This window comes from Podarcis filfolensis (assembly GCF_964270895.1).
Source record: "Podarcis filfolensis genome assembly, chromosome: 2".
In the NCBI taxonomy this organism is placed as follows: Eukaryota; Metazoa; Chordata; class Lepidosauria; order Squamata; family Lacertidae; genus Podarcis; species Podarcis filfolensis.
In genome coordinates, this window is record NC_139605.1 from 68,185,230 (window position 1) to 68,206,655 (window position 21,426).

General features: G+C 39.1%; 1 protein-coding gene across 10 annotated transcripts in view; it reads right to left on the reverse strand.

The window, feature by feature from the left end:
• Positions 1-21,426, reverse strand: part of RAPGEF6 (Rap guanine nucleotide exchange factor 6) — a gene marked incomplete at its 3' end in the record, with an annotated part of 140,258 nt that overhangs the window by 72,431 nt on the left and 46,401 nt on the right. The window contains exon 1 of one of the 10 annotated variants that reach the window (XM_083600075.1): positions 9,517-10,438. The exons of the other annotated variants lie outside the window; for them this stretch is intronic. Within the exon in view, the coding sequence (XP_083456201.1) occupies positions 9,517-9,570 (54 nt within the window). The 5' untranslated portion in view covers positions 9,571-10,438. Of the gene's footprint in view, positions 1-9,516; positions 10,439-21,426 lie in introns of those variants that run through there. 10 annotated transcript variants of the gene reach the window in all.

The window sequence follows — 21,426 nt, forward strand, 5'->3', positions numbered from 1 at the left end:
AGTAAAAATGGCACATTACCATAACTTCTACCGCCCCACTGGCTCAAGAGGGTCAGAAAACTTTCCATAGCAGTTTCCCACCACTTTATGTAGGACAGAATTTAAAACTGATGAGTCTGTAATTTCCTGGGTCCTCTTTCCAACTCTATCTATCTATCTATCTATCTGTCTGTCTGTCTGTCTGTCTGTCTGTCTGTCTATCTATCTATCTATCTATCTATCTTGCTACTACATTGACAAATGTTCAGTAAAGATGCAGATGCAGAATATAGTGACAAATTCCATATTTTTGACAGCATATCAACAACAGCATTTGTAAAAGTTGCAGATCGCAAACACCATCTTAAAAGAGACATTTTCCCTTTTCTCTTTGAAAGAAGGAAATACCTCTTTCCAAGCTGCCTGCTACATGACATGCACATATAATATGCTTCTTCAAAATAAACTATGAAATTTACTCCCACAAGATGAAATAACGGCCACTAATTTTGATGGCTTACAAGACAATTAGACCAATTCATGGTGAATAAGGCTATCCATTGCTGCTGGTCACAATAGCTATGCTCTATCTTCAGTGTCTGAGGCAGTATCCCTCTGAATACCAGTTGCTCACAGGTGCCAAGGAGAAGACAGTGCTGTTGCACTCTGCTCCTGCTTGTAGGCTTCACACTGGCAACTGTGAAAATATGATGCTGCTCTAGGTAGGCCTTTGGCCTGGCCCACCAGAGCTCATCTTACGTTTTCAACATAAAAACCAAGCAAGTATACTTCTTGCTTTATATTTAACCCACTTGCATTAATCAATTAAGTTAGTCATACCTCAGGTTACAGGCGCTTCAGGTATCATTTTTTCGGGTTACAGACCTGCCGAAACCCGGAAGTACCGGAACGGGTTATTTCCGGGTTTCGGCAGAAGCGCCAAATCGCAACCCGTACGTGCGCAGACGCGCCGCTGTGGGTTGTGAATGCTGCGGGTTGCGAACGTGCATCCCGCACGGATCACATTCACAACCCGAGCGTCCACTGTAGCTTTAATTGACTAGCAGTCCTAATGTGTACATTTTGTGAGTCAAAAGTCCAGCATTCTGAATGGGTGCTTACGATATAACACCATTTACAGAAAAGACACATGAACTCTTTTTCAGTATCAGGACCTCTGAACCAATCAAAGCTTTTTCTGGGTACCATTCTACTCCAGAGACACAAACTAAAGCAAGAAACAGGCACAACTAAACTCCGCCCCCTCATGGTAATAGACTTGTCCGATCGCCTCTTGTCAGGTGCTTGTGTGGGTACATCCCCCTCTTCTCCCAAATTGCTAGAGAGCAGCTGCCAATTGGCTATAAAAATAGTAAGGGCAGGCTCATGTTTATCTATAACTTGGTAGCAAACTAGCTTCATTCATTCAATTACTTCTCTGTACTTATATATTACAAATCACCAGTGTATGTATATCCAAAATGGCATAATTTTTCAAAGTTGCTACAAATTCAAGTATATTCCAAAAGTTCGCTCTCATAGGTTGCTGACATAAAACTAGGGATTCCACAAACCTATTGGAGCTTATACTTAAGAAAGAACTTGGGAGGCTCATGAAAGAAAGCCCACCTCAAAGTAAAAGTAAGCTACCCTACCTCATCACCAGTCCTGCAGCTGCCATCAAATCTCCAAAACACCCTCACTCTTCCCCTGGGAAGCAGCAAAAGCAATGGGGGCAGCACCCATATGGGTTTGCTCCTTTCTTTTCAGCACTCTGGCCAGTAGTTAGCATCCATTAAAAAAAAAAGGTTCAGTTATAAAGTTTTCAATAAATTCCATTTTGCATATAGATTTTTTTAACCTTTCGGAGAGTGTCAAAGAATTACATGTTTATTATTATTTTTCTATGGTGCTTATTAGTTCTGTATCTTTATGGTCACTATTAATAAATGAATTTTGTGTATGGGTCCACTTGCTTAGCATTTGTATTTCAGTAGCTAGAAACAGTATTGCACTATTTACTTATATGAAAGATGTTTCTTAATATGGGCACTGTAAACTTATTTACATAAATATCCCTGATCATAAATAAGAAGCTACACCCATGAGTGTACACCCATTCAGTTGGGAAATGAACATTAAGTAGCTGACTGCTAATTAAGTCGGCTTTCAACTTTTGAAAGGAAATGTAACTGCAATGTTCCTTGTTACCTACTGATGAAAGAGGGACAAGTTATACATATATGTATAGAATGGCTTTCATTGTTTTCAAATGAGCAATAAATTTTAATATTGAGATTACCCTCATGAAGGCAACTTGCATTTTTAAAAAAATAAATTGTGCATACACTGAATGCTTCTTAGTTTTGACAGATTGTTATATATCGGTTTCCTAACTTTCATGATTAGCTTTACTAAATTACTCTTTGGGAGATATTTAAACAGGCAGTTTCTCCTTTCTAAAATTTCAATATTTCGTATGTTGCATTGCGTGATTTAAAAGGCACATTTCATACCATTTAAACAGAAGAGGAGGACAACTAATATTATTTATCTAATGTTATTGTTGGTAGTGAACTGCAACTTGAAATTTGAATTTCTTCAATATAACAGCCACAAAATAACTATTTTGACGCTATAATCATTACTCCTAATACAGTGGTACCTCGGGTTAAGTATTTAATTCGTTTCGGAGGTCCGTTCTTAACCTAAAACTGTTCTTAACATAAAGCACCACTTTAGCTAATGGGGCCTCCTGCTGCTGCCACGCCGCCGCCACACGATTTCTGTTCTCATCCTGAAGCAAAGTTCTTAACCCGAGGTACTATTTCTGGGTTAGCGGAGTCTGTAAGCTGAAGCGTATGTAACCTGAAGTGCATGTAACCTGAGGTACCACTGTAACTGGCTCTTAGTGTCATAGTTGATAGTTATTATACTACCAATATGATTGCCATACCTTGATAATAATACAGTTGCAATGTTACATGCCACACATGGCACTGAAAGAGATAAGCCAGGCTCTGGCAACCGCAAGCTTCCTAGCAACACAAGAACCACAGAGTGATTATCCCTGCCACCTCAACAGCCCCAAAGGTGAACACTGCAATTTGATGTAGCTCTCTGCTTGCTGACTCCACCTATTTTCTCCGTCTATATTTACACACCAAAAAGAAGAACTTCAGTTTTGTTGTAACCATGTCAGGAAAATGCTAGATGAACACCACTTAACATTAAAATATCTGGTTTTAATAAGAATGCAATATGTATTACAATGGTACTTCGGGTTAAGTACTTAATTCGTTTCGGAGGTCCGTTCTTAACCTGAAACTGTTCTTAACCTGAAGCACCACTTTAGCTAATGGGGCCTCCTGCTGCCGCCGCGCCGCCCGAGCACGATTTCTGTTCTCATCCTGAAGCAAAGTTCTTAACCCGAGGTACTATTTCTGGGTTAGCGGAGTCTGTAACCTGAAGTGTATGTAACCCAAGGTACCACTGTATTAAAAGTGTCAGCATTATTGTAGAGCTTGTTGCACACAAACTAATAATACCTCTACAAATTTGTAAAGCATAAGTGAAAGCCCAAGATCATAGATGTTTGGTGTACTTAAAAGAGGGATGAAGTTCCAATGAACCAGTGCCACCAAATTGAAGGACCTGTCTCATGAACAGACAATCCAAGCAACCAAAACACAAGGCACTGTCAACAGAGCCTCTTCAGCACACCATAGTGGTTGGACAGGGTTGTAGGGGGCAAAGATATTCTTTCAGGTAGCCTAGTTCTGAGCTATATAGGTCCTTATGTACCAACTTTAAAACTTGGAGCGTGGCTAAGTAGCATACTGGCAACCAGTACAATTCCTTAGGTCTGCTTCACACACAAGTCTAGCTGTGGTTTGTGGTCCCAACTTAAAGACACCTCCACATAAGCAGCACTGAAATAATTCATTCATGAAGTTAACATCATAATCATAACATTATCTTTGTTAACTTTCAATAGGTTGGCCGTCATATTAGTGGATAGCCTATTATCACCTAGGGAATTCACAGCTGAGATGGCATGTCAGTTGAAGACTTGCGGCTCACACTCCCAACCATCACTCTCAAACTGTATGAAAATACTTTTCTTTTAAAAATTAGCAACAAAGGTTTATTGGAGACTACATTGACAACAATGATTTATGTCAACAACAAATTTTAAAACAAATTTGACCTGAAATTTTTCAGAATTTATTACATAGTATCTGCAGGAGGTGTATAAGGAGTGAGATGATCTTTCAGGTCTCTTTCAAGTTATGCAAGTCTTAATGTGACAATAATCAGTGACTGTCCAATGTCCAAGTGTCCAAACTAACAATCTAGTCATATGTGTAAACACAAAGTTAGAGATTTCTCAAGTGATTGTTTTCATTGTTTTATTTTTCAGTACAGTCATACCTTAGAAGTTGAACAGAATCCGTTCTGGAAGTCCGTTCAACTTCCAAAATGTTCGGAAACAAAGCACAACTTCTGATTGGCTGCAGGAAGCTCTTGCAGCCAATCGGAAGCCATGGAAGTCCGGTCAGACATTCGGATCCCAAAAATAGTTTGCAAACCAGAACAGTCACTTCCAGGTTTGCGGCGTTCGGGAGTCAAAACGTTCGAGAACTAAGCTGTTTGAAAACCAAGGTACGACTGTATCCCCTGTCACAAAGAAGCCTTCAAAGTCTTTCATGGTACAAAGCATTTTATATAAATCAACACACACGTCTGACAATGAGCAACATATAAAAGAAAGCAGAAGTTAAACATTCACAAGGAATAAAAACATTACCAATATTTTTTCCTTAAAAACCACAGAAGGATAAAATTAGTTATCTGATCAAGCTGGCTAAGTTCCTATTATTAAGCCTTGAAGGACAAAAATGCAATGTACCATTTCAGAATTAAGAAGAGCAAAAATGCCAGAGAATATAAAAGCATTTATGCTACATAATTTTCTACATCTGTCTTTGATTATAGCAACCTTACGGTAAGAGCTGTGAAAATTTGTTCCAGTAAGTGCCCAAGCATTTTTACCTATTTTAAACCACTTTAAACAATGCAAAGAAAATCAAAAGCAATAAAAACAGAGTGATTTATTTCAAGTTACAAGGAACTCTTGTTTTAAACAAGGAAATGAAATTTGTATTCAACTAAAACTGGTGACATCAATGGTCGGTGGGCAACAAATCATCTTTCTGAATGTTATACAGTGTGTTACCAGAAGGAAAGCAAAATCAACAACAGACAAGTAGAAGGTACATGGTTGTCTTGGAAGGTGGGGTGCTTCCATTAAGAATCCCAACAGGGAACCAACTGAAGCAGTATAGATTAAGATTGTAATCCTATACCCAAGGGACTCCCAAACTGTGGCCTGCAAACCATTCAGGCGGTCTGTTATGTCTGTGGATTTATGGGTGAAGACAGCACACCAATCATATTAAAAATATACATTGATTTTTAATTGTAATGTTACTGCTTCTTATATTCTATTTCTTACATTGTATCTTATTGTATTACAAATTTGAATTTTATGGAATTCAGATTGTGATACAATAATACGTAAGAAATAAAAGCAGCAATAAGAATACAATTAAAAATCATACAGCATCTAGCACAGTACATTAAAATTGCTATAACAGTCTGGAAAAATCAAGAAGTGGTTCACCAAGATCTTCAGCTATGTTCAAGTGGTCCAGGAGGGTGGGAGTTTTGCAACCACCATTACACTCACCAGGGAGTATGGTCCCCTGAAATTAATACAATTTTTTTTCTAGGTAGACATGCAGAGGATTGCACTTTTATCTATAGCAGTCAAGATTTAAATAGGCAACTTGTACATTATCTATGTGATCAAATAATATTTTAACGTAGTAATATCACAAGAAGTCGATTTCAAATACTATTAATTAGCAACAATTCTGAATGTAAGCATTCTAAATGTAATTTTTATGACAGAGACTGCTTTTTAACCATAGGATGATATGCTTTACACACAAGTCAGACCACTGGTCCATTTAGAACAACATTGTCTACACTGACTGGAAGTGGCTCTCCAAGATCTGAGTCAAGAGCCTTTTCTACCCGGAGGTGCCAGGGGTTGAAACTGGGACCTCCTGTGTATAAAACATTGATTTTACCACTGAACTATGGCCCCACCTAATTTGATTCAAAGTGAATCAGTTGGAATCCAACAACATCTGGAGCGCACCATCTTGGCTGCCACTGATTTGCACAAACCACAATTTGCCTAGAAATTAGAGCTTGAAATGGGTTTTTCATTTAAGTTTGGAGGCAAGTTGCTTTTTGCCCATTTTGATCAGAAATGAAAACTACGGTTTGCCCCAAACAGGGATGGAAGGAGGAAGAGATCAGGAGAAGAGAGTACACTTGTCCAATAGAAAACCAACAACAGATTGACTATTAGGTATGAGTCAGGCCTACTGTATTATTTATAATATTTAACCTCAAGAGTCAAATATCTTACTTCACAATTGCTTTCCCATGTACAAGAAGTAGATCTTTTAACTCAATCAGCTTGCTAGGATGTCATGATTACATTATTAAGATTTCTGCATTAAATTAAAGGTTCGTCTTCAAGTAAGTTCTTTCTAAAAAGAGACTTACTGCAAATGGTATTATAAAAAGCAAAGGGATCTTATTTTTCTTTTTAAAATAAACTTGTATTTATGTAGATTTATGTTCCCACATCAGGGACGCGGGTGGTGCTGTGGGTAAAAGCCTCAGCGCCTAGGGCTTGCTGATCGAAAGGTCGGCGGTTCGAATCCCCGCGGCGGGGTGCGCTCCCGTTGCTCGGTCCCAGCGCCTGCCAACCTAGCAGTTCGAAAGCACCCCCAGGTGCAAGTAGATAAATAGGGACCGCTTACTGGCGGGAAGGTAAACGGCGTTTCCGTGTGCTGCGCTGGCTCGCCAGATGCAGCTTTGTCACGCTGGCCACGTGACCCGGAAGTGTCTTTGGACAGCGCTGGCCCCCGGCCTCTTAAGTGAGATGGGCGCACAACCCTAGAGTCTGTCAAGACTGGCCCGTACAGGCAGGGGTACCTTTACCTTTACCTTTATGTTCCCACATCAATGTTATTTCTTATTGGTATTCTTAAAATTATATGGGAAAGTGGATCCCATCACGACCAGGTCAAGAAATTACACCCTTGCAAGGATGGACTAGTTAACATAACTCAGGGGTCTCCAATATGACATCCACAGGGTCACAAGTGCCTATAGAGTGCTACCTTCATGCCACCAGAGTTCCTTGTGCACACACGGCAGTTTCTCAGTTTGCAAGTATGCTCATGGACCCAAAATGTTTTATGACTTAAAGAGTTTTATCCTGGGAAACTCTTAGGATAAATTGTTTCAGACAGATCAAATCCCTTCAATGTCTCACAGAGATGGTTCAGTAACACGTGAAACATTTGATTTTAACAGATTAAAAACATAACAGCAGTGCTGTACTCACTGTACTTACATTATTATAATACCTGCACTATTCATTCCATCAACACTTCTGCAGAGATCAAGATACCCTTACAAGTTGTATTTACATTATCTCAATTAGGTCTAAGCCCTTAGAAAAGATTCAGTTTCCAAGTAAGAAGCATAATTGAATATTTAAACATTATATACTATAATTTGCTTCACACGGTCAAGGCTTTGGAAGGTAATGTATAGTTAAATAGATTATTTAAGTTGGGACAACCCATTCCTATTTCAAACTTATGGGGGGAGGTTTAACATTCCAGGAATGAAACAGACTTTAAATGGCTTGAAATATAGGTAAAAAAAATCTTTGGTGGTCCATCAGTCACAACTTATTTAAACTGCTTTGTGAGGTCCGTCTGAAAAGCAAAATTTCTTAAATTAAATAAAATCCTACATGCCAATAAAAAACTGATCATGTAAGCAGTAATATTTCTTAACAGTGGTACATACCCAGTGAAAAGAAACACTCTTTTTTTAAAACTGTCCCAAATCAGTCACTGATCACTCCAAGTAAAGCCATAGCTTGCAAATCTGCTGGAACTGAAACTTAGCCGCTTCAGCCATCTAGGCCTCCAGGGCAATGATGGATCAACTAACACCCACAAGATCCTTCTGAAACAGCACAACCCTATGCAGAACTGGTCATATCCCCACTTCTCCACCATAATAGCCACCTACACACAGAGACTCCATCTTGTCAGGATTTAGTATGCGACATTACTTCTCTAAGCTAGAAAACACATAGTGCTAAGAAAGCAGCACTCAAGTCTTCTAGACTCACAGGGTCACTGAACTTTGAATCCCAGGAAACGAAGAGCAGGGGCAGAAATGTTTTCCTAAGCAAGCATATTAGACAAGAAACTAGTTCCTGTCATGGGTGTCAATTTCACTATGCTGGCTGTATGTCTTCTCTCCTCTTTTCAGTCTCATATTGGGGGTGGGGGTGGTGCACACCTGAGCATGTAGGTTGATATTGGGCCCTGCCACAGCACAGCTGCCTTTCCTAGCTGAAGAAATACAGTGTTGTGATAGTTATTCAGGGTAGGGGGAAAGACAGGAAACAGAAGATGGATACAGGAGAATTCTAAGAACAGAGCATCCAGCCTGACAACAATACAAGACCAAAACAATGAAGAGATAAATAAAGATGCCCTGAATATAAAAGCTGCTGGTCACATGAAACAGCCACCAACTTTTAAACAAACATTTGCTATCTTAAATCCTTACCAAGAACAATACTAAAGAGGGATGCTACCTATTCCTAGCACACAGCATGTTGAAATTGTAGAGACAAATGGGGGTGACACAATTTTTAGTTGATTTTTAGTTCTTCATTTTCAAAACATCAGCAAATTTTGTGTACTGTACATATTTATTATTACTATGTTCCATTATCATAATAATATCAAGAGGGAGAATACTAGACGAACTTTCAAGCTCAGGAGCTCTATGAACTTTCCACCCACAAGTCAATTACTTCACTTCAGCCTTAACAACCAGAAAATAGCTTCTAGGACACTAAAGTTTGCTGTTGTGAAGAAGCAGTGAAACTTTCATGGAGGTATAACTTTTGTTTAAAAAGAAAGAGTAAGGATATCCAAAATATGTAGCTTTACAGATAATTGCTTCCTCTTGCAATGTCATATATGTTGCGAGAAACACAGCCATAAACAGTTGCATTGCAAACTGACTATCTTCACATACATAATGGTGTTACTTTGAAGACACGATCATTTCCTAATTACAAGCAAAATGAGGAAACCATAACCACAGCTTTCTGCGACTTTAGGTGACTGTTAAGGAGGCCAAAGAGCTCAAGCATTAATATATATCTTGTTAGATTTAAAGATTTCTCTTACACCAAACTGAAACATCCTAAGATTACCACAATAGTATTAGAGAGTTTCAGAACTAGAAAACAAACTGATTGTATGTTTAAACTTTAAAAAGTTCTTAAGTAATAGCTATTTTCAAATTATGTTCAGCTTGAGAAAAACCTACATATGAATTCTTACTTACTTTAGAGGCCCAAGGCTGCAGGCAGTTGGCGTAACAACGAACAAGAAAAGCCATTTCCTGGGTTGAAGGGAAAGTTTCCACTCACCAACAAGAAATTAAGATCCTTAGAAGTTTAGAAACCATAAGCCAAAGAAATGGATTTTCAGGCACAAAATCAAGTAGACTTTAATTTCACAGTGATTAATTAAAAATTAAATTCCTACTGTATCTCAGTGGCTTTCAGCATTGCAAAAATTACTGCAAAAACAGTCCAATTTCGACAAGTACATAATTGCACATTCAAAATTTTCAGTGCTGCTTCTTATTCAAATACAAAGGTCAATAGATTTCCCCAGGCAGGAAATATACCTGAAACAGCTAGAATAAATTCTAGAAAGGTTTACAAGTTAAATGCAACAGTCTCTGGAAAGCTGAATTCCTTTTAAGTATTTTCCCATTGCAAGGCACAGGTTAAAGCTGGTTAGTCTTCAGAGTCCCATTTCCTCATCTTCACATTTTATAATGCAGGTATAGTTTTGCAAAGATTCTTGTTAAAGCAGATCTCAGATGACTGTGGAATCCTTCATATTAAAGTTCCTTCTTTATACTCTTGCCCACCATGACAAGAGTAAATCCATTCTCAGCTAGTATCTTCAAGATATATAAATATACACAGTACTCTTAACAGGTTTGCACTACAGAATTGCTCAAAGCCTCTGCGATCAAAGCCATTTCCCTCCCAACCCCCTCCAATGCAGAGTTTAAAAATGCTGCAGTATAGCTTAGAATTCTAATGCACAGCCAGATACATGGTTAATCCAAACCCAGCATTTACCAATTAAAACATTTCTAATACATTGCAAAAGGCAACATCCACAGCAAGACTGAACGCTCGAGTCCTAATTCCTACTATCTTTGCTCGTTTCTCAGCAGCTCCCTCAGGAGAAGCTCTCATCGATTGGATGCTCCGCAGCAAGATGAAATATCTAATAAGGAGGGGAGAGAGTGGGAGGGGAATGGAGCTAAAAGGATGACATCACCTGTATAGAAAGCCTTTAGAAACTGCATTAGATCAATTGGCTACTGTATCTGCAGATGCAGCCAGAGCATCTTTATTGACCTAGTATAAACACACCTCTGTACAACAACAATTCAGCAAAACATACTCTATGTTACATTTCATATCACTCTGCTGATCTGACTGTGCACAAATTCCTTTGGGTGTTGTTGGTTTTTTTTAGCACTTACTCTTGAAATGTGTGTATCAGCTCACATTTTTTTCTAAGTAGCATTATGGACAAAGCATATTTCTTATCATTGTGATAAAATTTGGCACTGACAATTCCTTCATTATGACCTGCTGCTTATTATCTCCCTACAGATTCTGCCTATCCACACCCTCTCATAGCAAGGAATTTTAGTGAAGAGACTAAACTTTCTCCAGTAATGTTGAAAGATAATTTTAATCACTAGTCAGGGTGACCATCTTACAGTAGGTATACTACAAAAGGCAGACCAAATTTGCTTTTATGACCAAAGCGAAACACTTTGTGGTTGAAAATGGGTGTCATTCACCCACAAGTTTACATCAACCTGCAAGTTACATTTGATTTCTATCTTCCCAAAATATATTAGTTAAGAGCAGAACTCATCAAAGGTTGAACTGGCCAGAAATGGAGAAACAGAAATGGAGAAACAGAAATATACATGCAATTGAGATCTTGTGTAGAAACTGGGTTCTATATTCGAAGACAGCAACTTGAAAATAACTTTTAAAACATAGGGTTGTATCCATCAGCATCCTTCCATTCACAGGAGACCCTGTTTGATCCAGTGGAGGCTTCCCTATATGGGAGGAGAGAGGAGGTGATTTTGCACTAATCCCCTTGCCCTCTGTAGCCCCTTTAACTGGCTCCCAGATTTAATCCAGAGTATTAGGGAACCCACCAGCACAGCGTGGAATAAGGGCACAGGAGGAGAAAGAGGAAATTGCCTTCCTTTTGCTCTCCAAAGCCTCCTCTGGGTCTCAAAGAGCCTTCCATGGACAGAAGAACAGCACTGGATAAAACTGATGTGTACCTAGAATATGCTTTATTTAAATAATTTTCCTTTTCGTATGTTTATTTATTTTTAAAATATATTCAGTACTGCTTGAAAAATGAGAAAGTATTCAGCATTTAAACTATTTTTTTTGTTTACAATAAGGCAGCAGATGAGCAGCCCCACTACTGTACCTACATCTTTTTAAATGATTCATGTTAACACTGCTCAAAAGTGAACAGGTATAAACCCCAAGTAAGAATCTAGGTTTCCAAAGAGTTCAACTTAAAAATAATTGTTTAGTGATGCAATGTAACTATACTAAAACAGGCTGTATCATATTAAGAGACATGCAGTTTATTTTTATTTTAAGAAAAGATGCCTGATTAACAACAAACATATTCTGTTGTACAGTTGAACTGTGTGTGTTAGTTTTGAAATTGCTGCATTGTGCATGAATTTACTCCACCAAAGATTTTTAAGTGAATGCAATATTTCACAACTACTGTAAACATAAGCTTAATAAGGGGATTTTCTCCCCTTCCTTTCTAGTTTCCCCTTTAAGTGAAGATGACATCATCCTTTTCCTTTTCCTACGAATCAGACTGCAGCTACTGCAACACCCTGGGGAATGTATCTCAGCCCCTACATGCAATCCTGCCAGCCTAACAGCTATGTGCAGGGTGAAAAACTGACCTAATTCTACGCTGGCACCCTTTTAAAAAGCAAAGTGTCTTTATGCCACTCTTACATAAATTCCTTAATAAATTATCTGTTGAAGACAAATGTCAAATGATCAAAATTCATTATCTGCAACAGAGGAAAATAACCAAGTAGGATTTTAAAATGAATGCAATCAGAGCTAAGGCTATATTAAATATGTATTTGTCTGTAAATTATTTATTTCATTTTTTTAAAAAAGGCTATAAATGAAATAAAGTGACTTTTTTCTTTTATTAAACACTTTAAAATAATCCATCTACATACTGAAGTAGGAGAGAAAACCAGCAGGGTGATGTGAATATGATGGAAAGAACACTGTATTTTTGTAATCTGAATACTGTTTGGAGGTTTATTATTGGACATTTTTTCAACAGGACTAGAGGCCTGTTCTTTTTTTAGAAGATATACTTTAATCAATAATTATGCAAACCCACCATCAAGAGAATGTATGCCCATCACAGGACTTCTAGCCAAGCAGCTACTTTTCATTCCAGATGTCCAAAAAATGTCAACTCTCCTAATTCATTATTTGTGCCCTGAAGATGAATGTTTGAATTAATTCCCCAGTGCACTACTACATGAAAAAGCAAGTGATAGGGGAAATGCCAGTACAGTAGCTAGCAGGTTACTTCCAATGCAGTGTAAAGTAGTAGCGCGACTTCGGTAACCCACTGTACTCAGGAGTTGATAACTTGAAAATACCTTGGTAATTGGCAGCAAAAGGCAATGTTAATCAGCAGTATTTTAATACATACAGTGGTGCCCTGCAAGACGAACGCCTCGCAAGACGAAAAACCCGCTAGACGAAAGGGTTTTCCGTTTTGGAGGCGCTTCGCAAAACGAATTTCCCTATGGGCTTCCTTCGCAAGACGAAAGCCCATAGGGAAATCTCCAGGACAGCGGGGAAGCGCAGCGCGTCTTCCCCACTGTCCTCGGACCTCCTCCGAAGGCTGGCGGTGGGGCGGAGAGACCTCCTCCCGCCGCCAGCCTTCGGAAGGCTGCTCCGAAGGCTGGCGGTGGGGCGGAGAGACCTCCTCCCGCCGCCAGCCTTCGGAAGGCTCCTCCGAAGGCTGGCGGTGGGGCAGAGAGACCTTCTCCCCGCGCCAGCCTTCGGATGGCTGTCCTGAAGACTTGCGGTGGGAGGAGGGTTTTCCTTCCCACCGCCAACATTCAGAATGCTGTTCTGAATGTTGGCGGTGGGGAGGAAAAACCCTCCTCCCACCGCAAGCCCCGGGAACAGAGGAGAAGCGCTGCGCGCCTTCCCCTCTGTTCCCGTACCTGTCCTGAAGGCTTGCGGTGAGGAGAAAAGCCCTTCTCCGCACCGGCAGCCTGGCAAGCGGTCTCCATAGGAACGCATTAATTGATTTTCAATGCATTCCTATGGGAAACCGTGCTTCGCAAGACGAAAAACTCGCAAGAAGAAAAAACTTGCGGAACGAATTAATTTCGTCTTGCGAGGCACCACTGTATTATACATGGAGAAAGAGGGAGGGAGAGATATGAATGAATAGCAATGGGTCCGCCTAACATTTTAGTGTTTCAACAGAAGAGTTTCAAGAGTTTAAAGTTACATACAAAAGTGTTTGAAATGTATTCCAAAACAGAAAGGACCAATGATGGAAATGAATATTGGCAGATGGAAAGGAATCTGAGAGAATCTTCATGCTGCACTGGCAAGCCTTGAGTGACTTCATACTGCTGGCAGATCACACACACACACACACACACACACACACTGCACTTAAATATCTTCCATAAATATTTTCAAGCAAGGTTAGATCTATACTTTGAATTTTAAAGATGATTTTATTCTTCAGTCTTTGCACAGGTGAGACATTAAAAACAGCCCCTATGAACTCCCCTCATTTCCTCTTCCATAGTGACATTATGCTCTGACATTAAACAGCAAGTGTACAATAGTTTTCATTGCAGCTAAAATCCTATCAAAAGGCACAGAAAGATTCAACAGCCGTATGAAAATGTAAGCCATCCTAGGAGGGAGGGGGGAGAGCAGAGGAGAGGGGAGGGGAGGGGGAGAGAATGTAAGAGAGAGGCTGTCACTAGAACTAAAATGATGTAAGCTTCTAAAATTAGAATCAGCGATACAGAGGGAACAATAAAAAGGCACCACAGATTCAATTTCCCTATAGGCTTTGTAGCTGCTTTTCTTCTCTAAGATAATGTGATATACATGAAAAGGTCATCTCCCATTTAGAGCTTTGACATTTATATTTTTAATAAAACTAATATGAAATTTATATGAATGGCTTAATTGCTGTTTCATGTCTATTTCAAATGTTAACTGTACCCATGTGTATACATGATCAACACGAAAAGTCCATCCCTGTGTAACTCTGCAAAGACAACACACATATTTGTATTTAGAGTTTCATTGACGATTACAATCAATCTGTTAATTAATGTTAAAATATTAAATCTCAGTGTGGAAGGACTGCCTCAACAGAATGCAACACAAGCAAGAGAACTATTAGGCATGGCGTGTGCACTGCATAAAGGGAATCAGTTATTATTTAGGGAATTGGTAGAGGGGTGACTGATAGCATAGACCCAAATCACATTTTCTCAATCCAAAGCTCTATCTCTTTCACAAAATCAGAGATGCTGTCTCAAATGTTTGGCTTAGGAAACAAACCACAAGTGAATCTATAGGCAGACATACACATTATTTTGTAGTGCACAGGCAATCATTTCAAACTGCCTCCTTGTGATGTCTTCACCATGCTACTACCTTCAAGTGTAGAGTTTCTATTGTACTGCTTTCCATTTCGGCAGCTACCTGTCCATGTGATATGGAAAACTGACATAATCAGCCATACTATGTTATACTGATGATGGGAAGCAGACATATGGAGAAGTTAATTCAAGCAGTCTCTACATGATAGAGGTTACATATAGATCGGCCAATGCCTTTTGGTGCATCCTTAGGCAGTCACACTGACTAGACTGGCATACACAAACTTCATGTGCCTGCATAAACAGTTCTCTTCAAACATGGTTGTTACAACTGCTGCTATTAGGAGGAATAGGTTTTCTCAAATCACATAGCAAACGTAATTCCCCAAGCACTACTGCTAGGGAAACACAAATCATTTTTCTTAAAAGGATTGTACACCTATATTAAGAAATTCTGTAAGGATGCTGGAGCAGCTAGACTAGTATGACCAAGTGCAATCCATCAAAGCATAGCTACTCTGATGATGCAGGTGTCCAGGCAAGCACACAAACAGAACTCTGCAAAAACATAGGCTTCCACATTTATTGCACCCCATTTTTTTGCTAATGCTAACTTCTGCATACATATTGGAGCAGCACAAAATTAGAGACTGGACTTAAAACTTCCACCAAACACAGGTCCCTATGAAATACTGGCTTCCCTGAACACCAGGAGTATGTAAAGCATCAATATGGAAGACCTTAACCTGTTACACACAGGTTAAGGGAGGTTCCAGGTTCCAGGGAGATGGAGTGCCCTCCATCTTTCCCAACATCAGGGTCTTTTCCAGGGAGTCTTCTCTTCTCATGAGGTGGCCAAAGTATTGGAGCCTCAGCTTCAGGATCTGTCCTTCCAGTGAGCACTCAGGGCTGATTTCCTTAAGAATGGATACGTTTGATCTTCTTGCAGTCCATGGGACTCTCAAGAGTCTCCTCCAGCACCATAATTCAAAAGCATCAATTCTTTGGCGATCAGCCTTCTTGATGGTCCAGCTCTCACTTCCATACATCACTACTGGGAAAACCATGGCTTTAACTATACGGACCTTTGTTGGCAAGGTGATGTCTCTGCTTTTTAAGATGCTGTCTAGGTTTGCCATCACCTTTCTCCCAAGGAGCAGGCATCTTTTAATTTCGTGACTGCTGTCACCATCTGCAGTGATCATGGAGCCCAAGAAAGTAAAATCTCTCACTGCCTCCATTTCTTCCCCTTCTATTTGCCAGGAGGTGATGGGCCCAGTGGCCATGATCTTCGTTTTTTTGATGTTGAGCTTCAGACCATATTTTGCGCTCTCCTCTTTCACCCTCATTAAAAGGTTCTTTAATTCCTCCTCACTTTCTGCCATCAAGGTTGTGTCATCTGCATATCTGAGGTTGTTGATATTTCTTCCGCCGATCTTAATTCCGGCTTGGGATTCATCCAGCCCAGCCTTTCGCATGATGAATTCTGCATATAAGTTAAATAAGCAGGGAGACAATATACAGCCTTGCCGTACTCCTTTCCCAATTTTGAACCAATCAGTTGTTCCATATCCAGTTCTAACTGTAGCTTCTTGTCCCACATAGAGATTTCTCAGGAGACAGATGAGGTGATCAGGCACTCCCATTTCTTTAAGAACTTGCCATAGTTTGCTGTGGTCGACACAGTCAAAGGCTTTTGTATAGTCAATCACTTTTTCATAGGAATCACTTTTTCAGTTGTTCAGCCTTGCTCCTGGATCCAGTGAGAGAGCAGATTCTTACATCAAGGCTCTTAATCAGGGGTCTCATACAATCAAAGCCATGATGCTGACATCCATCAGCCAGTACCTGCATCTTTACCTGTCCAGCCACAATTTCCATTGACTCCATTCTTATAGGCTCATCTCAACACTTATGAGAGCTACAAACCTGCTGGTTTCCAGGAGCAGCTGGATGCACAAAATGGTCATACAATAAATGAGCATTTCTTCCTATAAACTGCACTTGCCTTCTGAAATTTTAAGTGCTAAAAATGCAGCCAAACGGGAAATTTGCATATACCATATACAGATAGCAATATATTCCGCTCATGCTCATGGAACCTTGGATCCAACTGCATTTGAATAAGGGTTACAAAGCAACTGAATGCCACAGTGTTCCCAAAGTCAAGAGTTAACAATATAAACTTCTAATACAAATATTTTCAAAATCGGTAGCAAAATGGCTATAAGCATTAAGATGCTTGTGAAGACAATCACCAAAGAAGATATTTTTAAAAGCAAGTATATTGCTAACTCTTTCTGTGCTGAGAATGGATGAACATTAAACCAAGAATTCTGGCTGCATTCCAATTGTGATACATACTTTGGCCGGAATCAAATAAATCTTTTGTTCCAATTAGTTATAGAAGCAGTACTCTGCACTCAATATGCAGTCCTGGCATGCTTGCTCTTAAGAAGTTGAATGATTTGCAACTATTGATCACATTTCAGGAGCAGGCAATCATGGACTGGTCCTTCCATCTTCCTTTCTCCACAAGTAATGTAAGCAGTGTGTAGAGACTAAACAACAAAAGAGATGGCAAAAACTAGACACAGCCACTTAATAGAATGGACGGGCTTCAGCAGTATCTGTTTAATACTTTTTTAAAAGACGGGCCATAATTTCCCTATTCTAACATTCTCTTACAATGTCTCCAATAACCAAGCCGCATACTTTTCCTAAATTAAAAATTAAGAAGCATTTCACTCTAACACTTATGCCCAGATGCAGCAGATGACCTTCTCTGAGGCCACAGAATTCTGACACTTCTCTGTCATGGGAGATCAGTCACTCCTAAATGAAAAGACACAGTAGAATCAGATGCCCTTGTAGGAGGCTGACTGGAAGGAAGCACATCCAGAGTCTCACAGGACATTTTAATTATTTAATATATTTATTACAGCATCACTAGTAATGCTCTACGAAGCCCAACTAGCATTGACAACACAGAGATAGTCTCTTCAGGAACCCATATATTCATGAGAACTGGGCCATTTTCTACATTCCTACATTTTCTAAATTACCATTAAAAGTTCAACTGCACTGGTTAGAACAGTACAAAGTGTAATATACTGACATTCTTCCTGGGAGCAACTTAGTTGCTATATTTTTCAAATTTTTAGATAAGCCAATAAATATATGCATAATACCCCAAAGTTCAGTGTTTTGTTCACTATATACAACAGAACAATCATTTAAAATTTCAGCCACTGCATAACTCCCTTAGTACTGTTGCCATTACACTACCTGGGCTAAGCCATGGTTTGACTTAGTGTTAGTCAGAGCTCAGATCATGGTTTGTCTCATTCTATGAGCTGAAACCAAGAGCCGGGGAAGACAAATCACAAGGCTGTGTTCAGAGACAACACTGAGCTAAACAATAAGGAGCACAGCAGCAGCAACACAACAATCTTCTCTCCAGAAACCCACATGTGTTTGATCATGCTAAGCTATAGTCTAGCTTAGCATTTCATGCCAAGTGGCCCACTAAATTAAGAATATACATTGAGTAACATTAGCCACATTTTAAAATTGAAAATATCATGTTAGTTTCTAAGAGGAAAAGGTGTGCACTATGATACTTTAGAGACAGAAATGAAAGCCTTAGGTCATAATAAATCAAAGCTGCATCAAAATAATTTGATGATGCTTGCTTCCTTTAGATATAAAACTAGAACAAGAAATCAGAAGAGACAATTCCTTGTCACCTCACCAGGGAGTTTAGTTTGCCTGGTTCTTCATGCTGTTCTTTTGGATGCCATCTTAAGCCTGTTATGCTCCCTTTGAGTTACTAACCAGGCATTCAGCCAGAGAAGCAGCTTCCTGTAACAGTTGACAACATCGCTTAACAGCACTCTATGACAGATATGACTATCAGTCTTCCACACATCTTGCTAAATGAGCCTGACTAAAGTTCAAGGAATTCCCCCACCAAAAAAAAAACCCATCACAGAATTTTGCAGCATTCCTGTACAATACATTGCAATTCTCTGTATAAGCTCCAGACAAACATCTTTTTCCTGCAAGTACCAAGGTAGCAAATGAAGCAGTAAATTACATGTTCATAGATGGCATACAGAAGTAGCTTACTACTGTATCTAGACTGTTCAGGAAATTAATTCACCACAGTCACAGCTTCTTTCTGCTAACAAGGTTAACAATCATCTGACTGAAGCATTAATACAAACCACAAAATAAGAGACCAAACAGCTGTCAGACATATTTGCTTAGCTCCCCTACCAAAAAACAAAACAAGAACAGAAGATTGACTGCTGAACTAACCAGTATCCACTGAAGTCCTTTCTGATTACATGTTTGAGCCCAGGTACATTCATGAGCAAAGAACATCAGATAACAAAGAGTAAGATGGATGAAAGGGACTTTGGAGAGCTAGCAAACGTTGTTTTTTCAAAAAAGGAGACAAAGAGCTATTTTGCTTTACCCAAGTCTTCATCTCACACAGATGAGAAGTGAGATACCAGCTCTTTTCAAGCGGTTAAACTGAGAGCAAGACATTCTAGGCAGATTGAAACAAACTGTCCGAAACTTCAGGGATGGGAAAATCAGAGAGCAGTTACTGAATTACTACAGTATTTCAAGATATCATAAACTACTTGAAGGTATGGTTCACAGTAGGAGTGGGGAAAACCTTTTTTTTTTTTTCCTTTTTCATTGGGTCTGCATTCCCTCATGGGGAACCTTTCAACTAGTGGGTGCAACCAGAGGCAAAATATGTTTTGAATTGTAGGCTGCCTTTCAGCAAGAGAAACCATCTAGGCAAGTAAGAGGCTTTTTCACAGTACCATTCCAGCCAAGTCAAACCATTTGAGGAGTTGGGTCAATGGGAGATGTAAGACTAAAAATTGCAGTGACTGGTGCTTGAGGGCCAGCCATTAGACCCCTGAGTCTGAGATTCCCTATCCTATTCTTGGGTATCTTTTGTTAGGGTTGGATGAAGCTCACAATAATGTATCAATTTAATAGGAGATGAATGCATTAAAAAGATGAAAGTAAACTTACGAGAAATTGAAATTCTGGTATATAAAAGCTACTGGTCTAAACAGCACTTGAGCATAAAGGACATCTTGCTGGCTTCCCAGCAGGACAATTTGCAATGTATTTAATATGGGAACTGAAACCAGATAAGTCCTTGTTATGGAATGATTAGCATTTTCCAATCACAAGTCCTTGCTAAATCAATTTTAAATTAATAAAAGAAAAATTCACATCCTGGATAAATGCATCCCACACGAAACTAGAGTTAGTTCCTTAGTAACAGGAAAAGAATCATCTGCTGGTTGTTCTCTCAGATGTCTGCAACAGTGGGGAGCTATTTACCGGGAAGGGGAAATCCTTCCCCATCACCACTGGGCTAAAGAACTGCCCAACATAAAATGGAATAGTCTCAGGTGGAATATACAGAAGAGCCTCAACTTGACCAAAACTGCAAGATTCCCTCAATTACTGCAAAAAGGGAAATCTCATCTTTCTGCCTTGATTACATTAATCCAAAGTTCAAATTCCCATAGCCTTATGCTTCACTGACTTCTTATGCTGACATTTTTTTAAACAAACAGGTAAATTATCCTGTGCCCCTTGATAGAAAGATACAATACAAAACTGACTGATAAATAAAAGAGGGAAAAGATCTAAAACAGCTATTACTTTACATATTGGGAAAGTGAATACACAGCCTGTAAACATTAAATACATCCAAAGTGCAAGAACATGTCAATCTGATTGAAGGATGTATTTAAGGATATTCATACATTCACTATCAAAAATAATCCAAGTATCACAGACAATTCCTAATTAGTATCACAATTATCATCTTTTCCTGCTTTTACAGTAACTCTTTTACAAGAGCATACGGCCAATATTCTGAAGTTAATTACTATATATTTTATATTAAAGGCAAATATGAAAACCTTTTTTTTTCCTTTTTCAGTGAAAATATGCCTGAAATATGCACTTCAATTCATTTAAAATTACCACAGTACTGTATTCACTACACCAATCTTTTTCAAGGATTATACATTTTAAACAAAAAAGTCTTGCCCTAGAACTCTCAAAACAAGCAACAAATTCTCCCTACCAGTCACAATTTATTATGTTACCATCTGAGTTACTTACTTTAATAATTACAATTACTTATTGTAATAATTTTTACCACTGATATCAAATAATTTTATGTCAGCATGCAAGTATGGAGTAAATCTCTATATGTCTACTCAAAAGAGTTCCATGGAACTTACTCCCAGAAAGAATAGGATTGCACTCAGAGAACATTTTTGATCTTACCGTTATCACAACTGTAACAAAGATAAAACTCTGCCTAAAAGTGGGATCAATTAATGTGTGTGAGCATGCTTTTTTCCCATGGTTGTCTGAGCAGAACACAGCACATGGATATAAGAAGAGCCTGCTGGATCA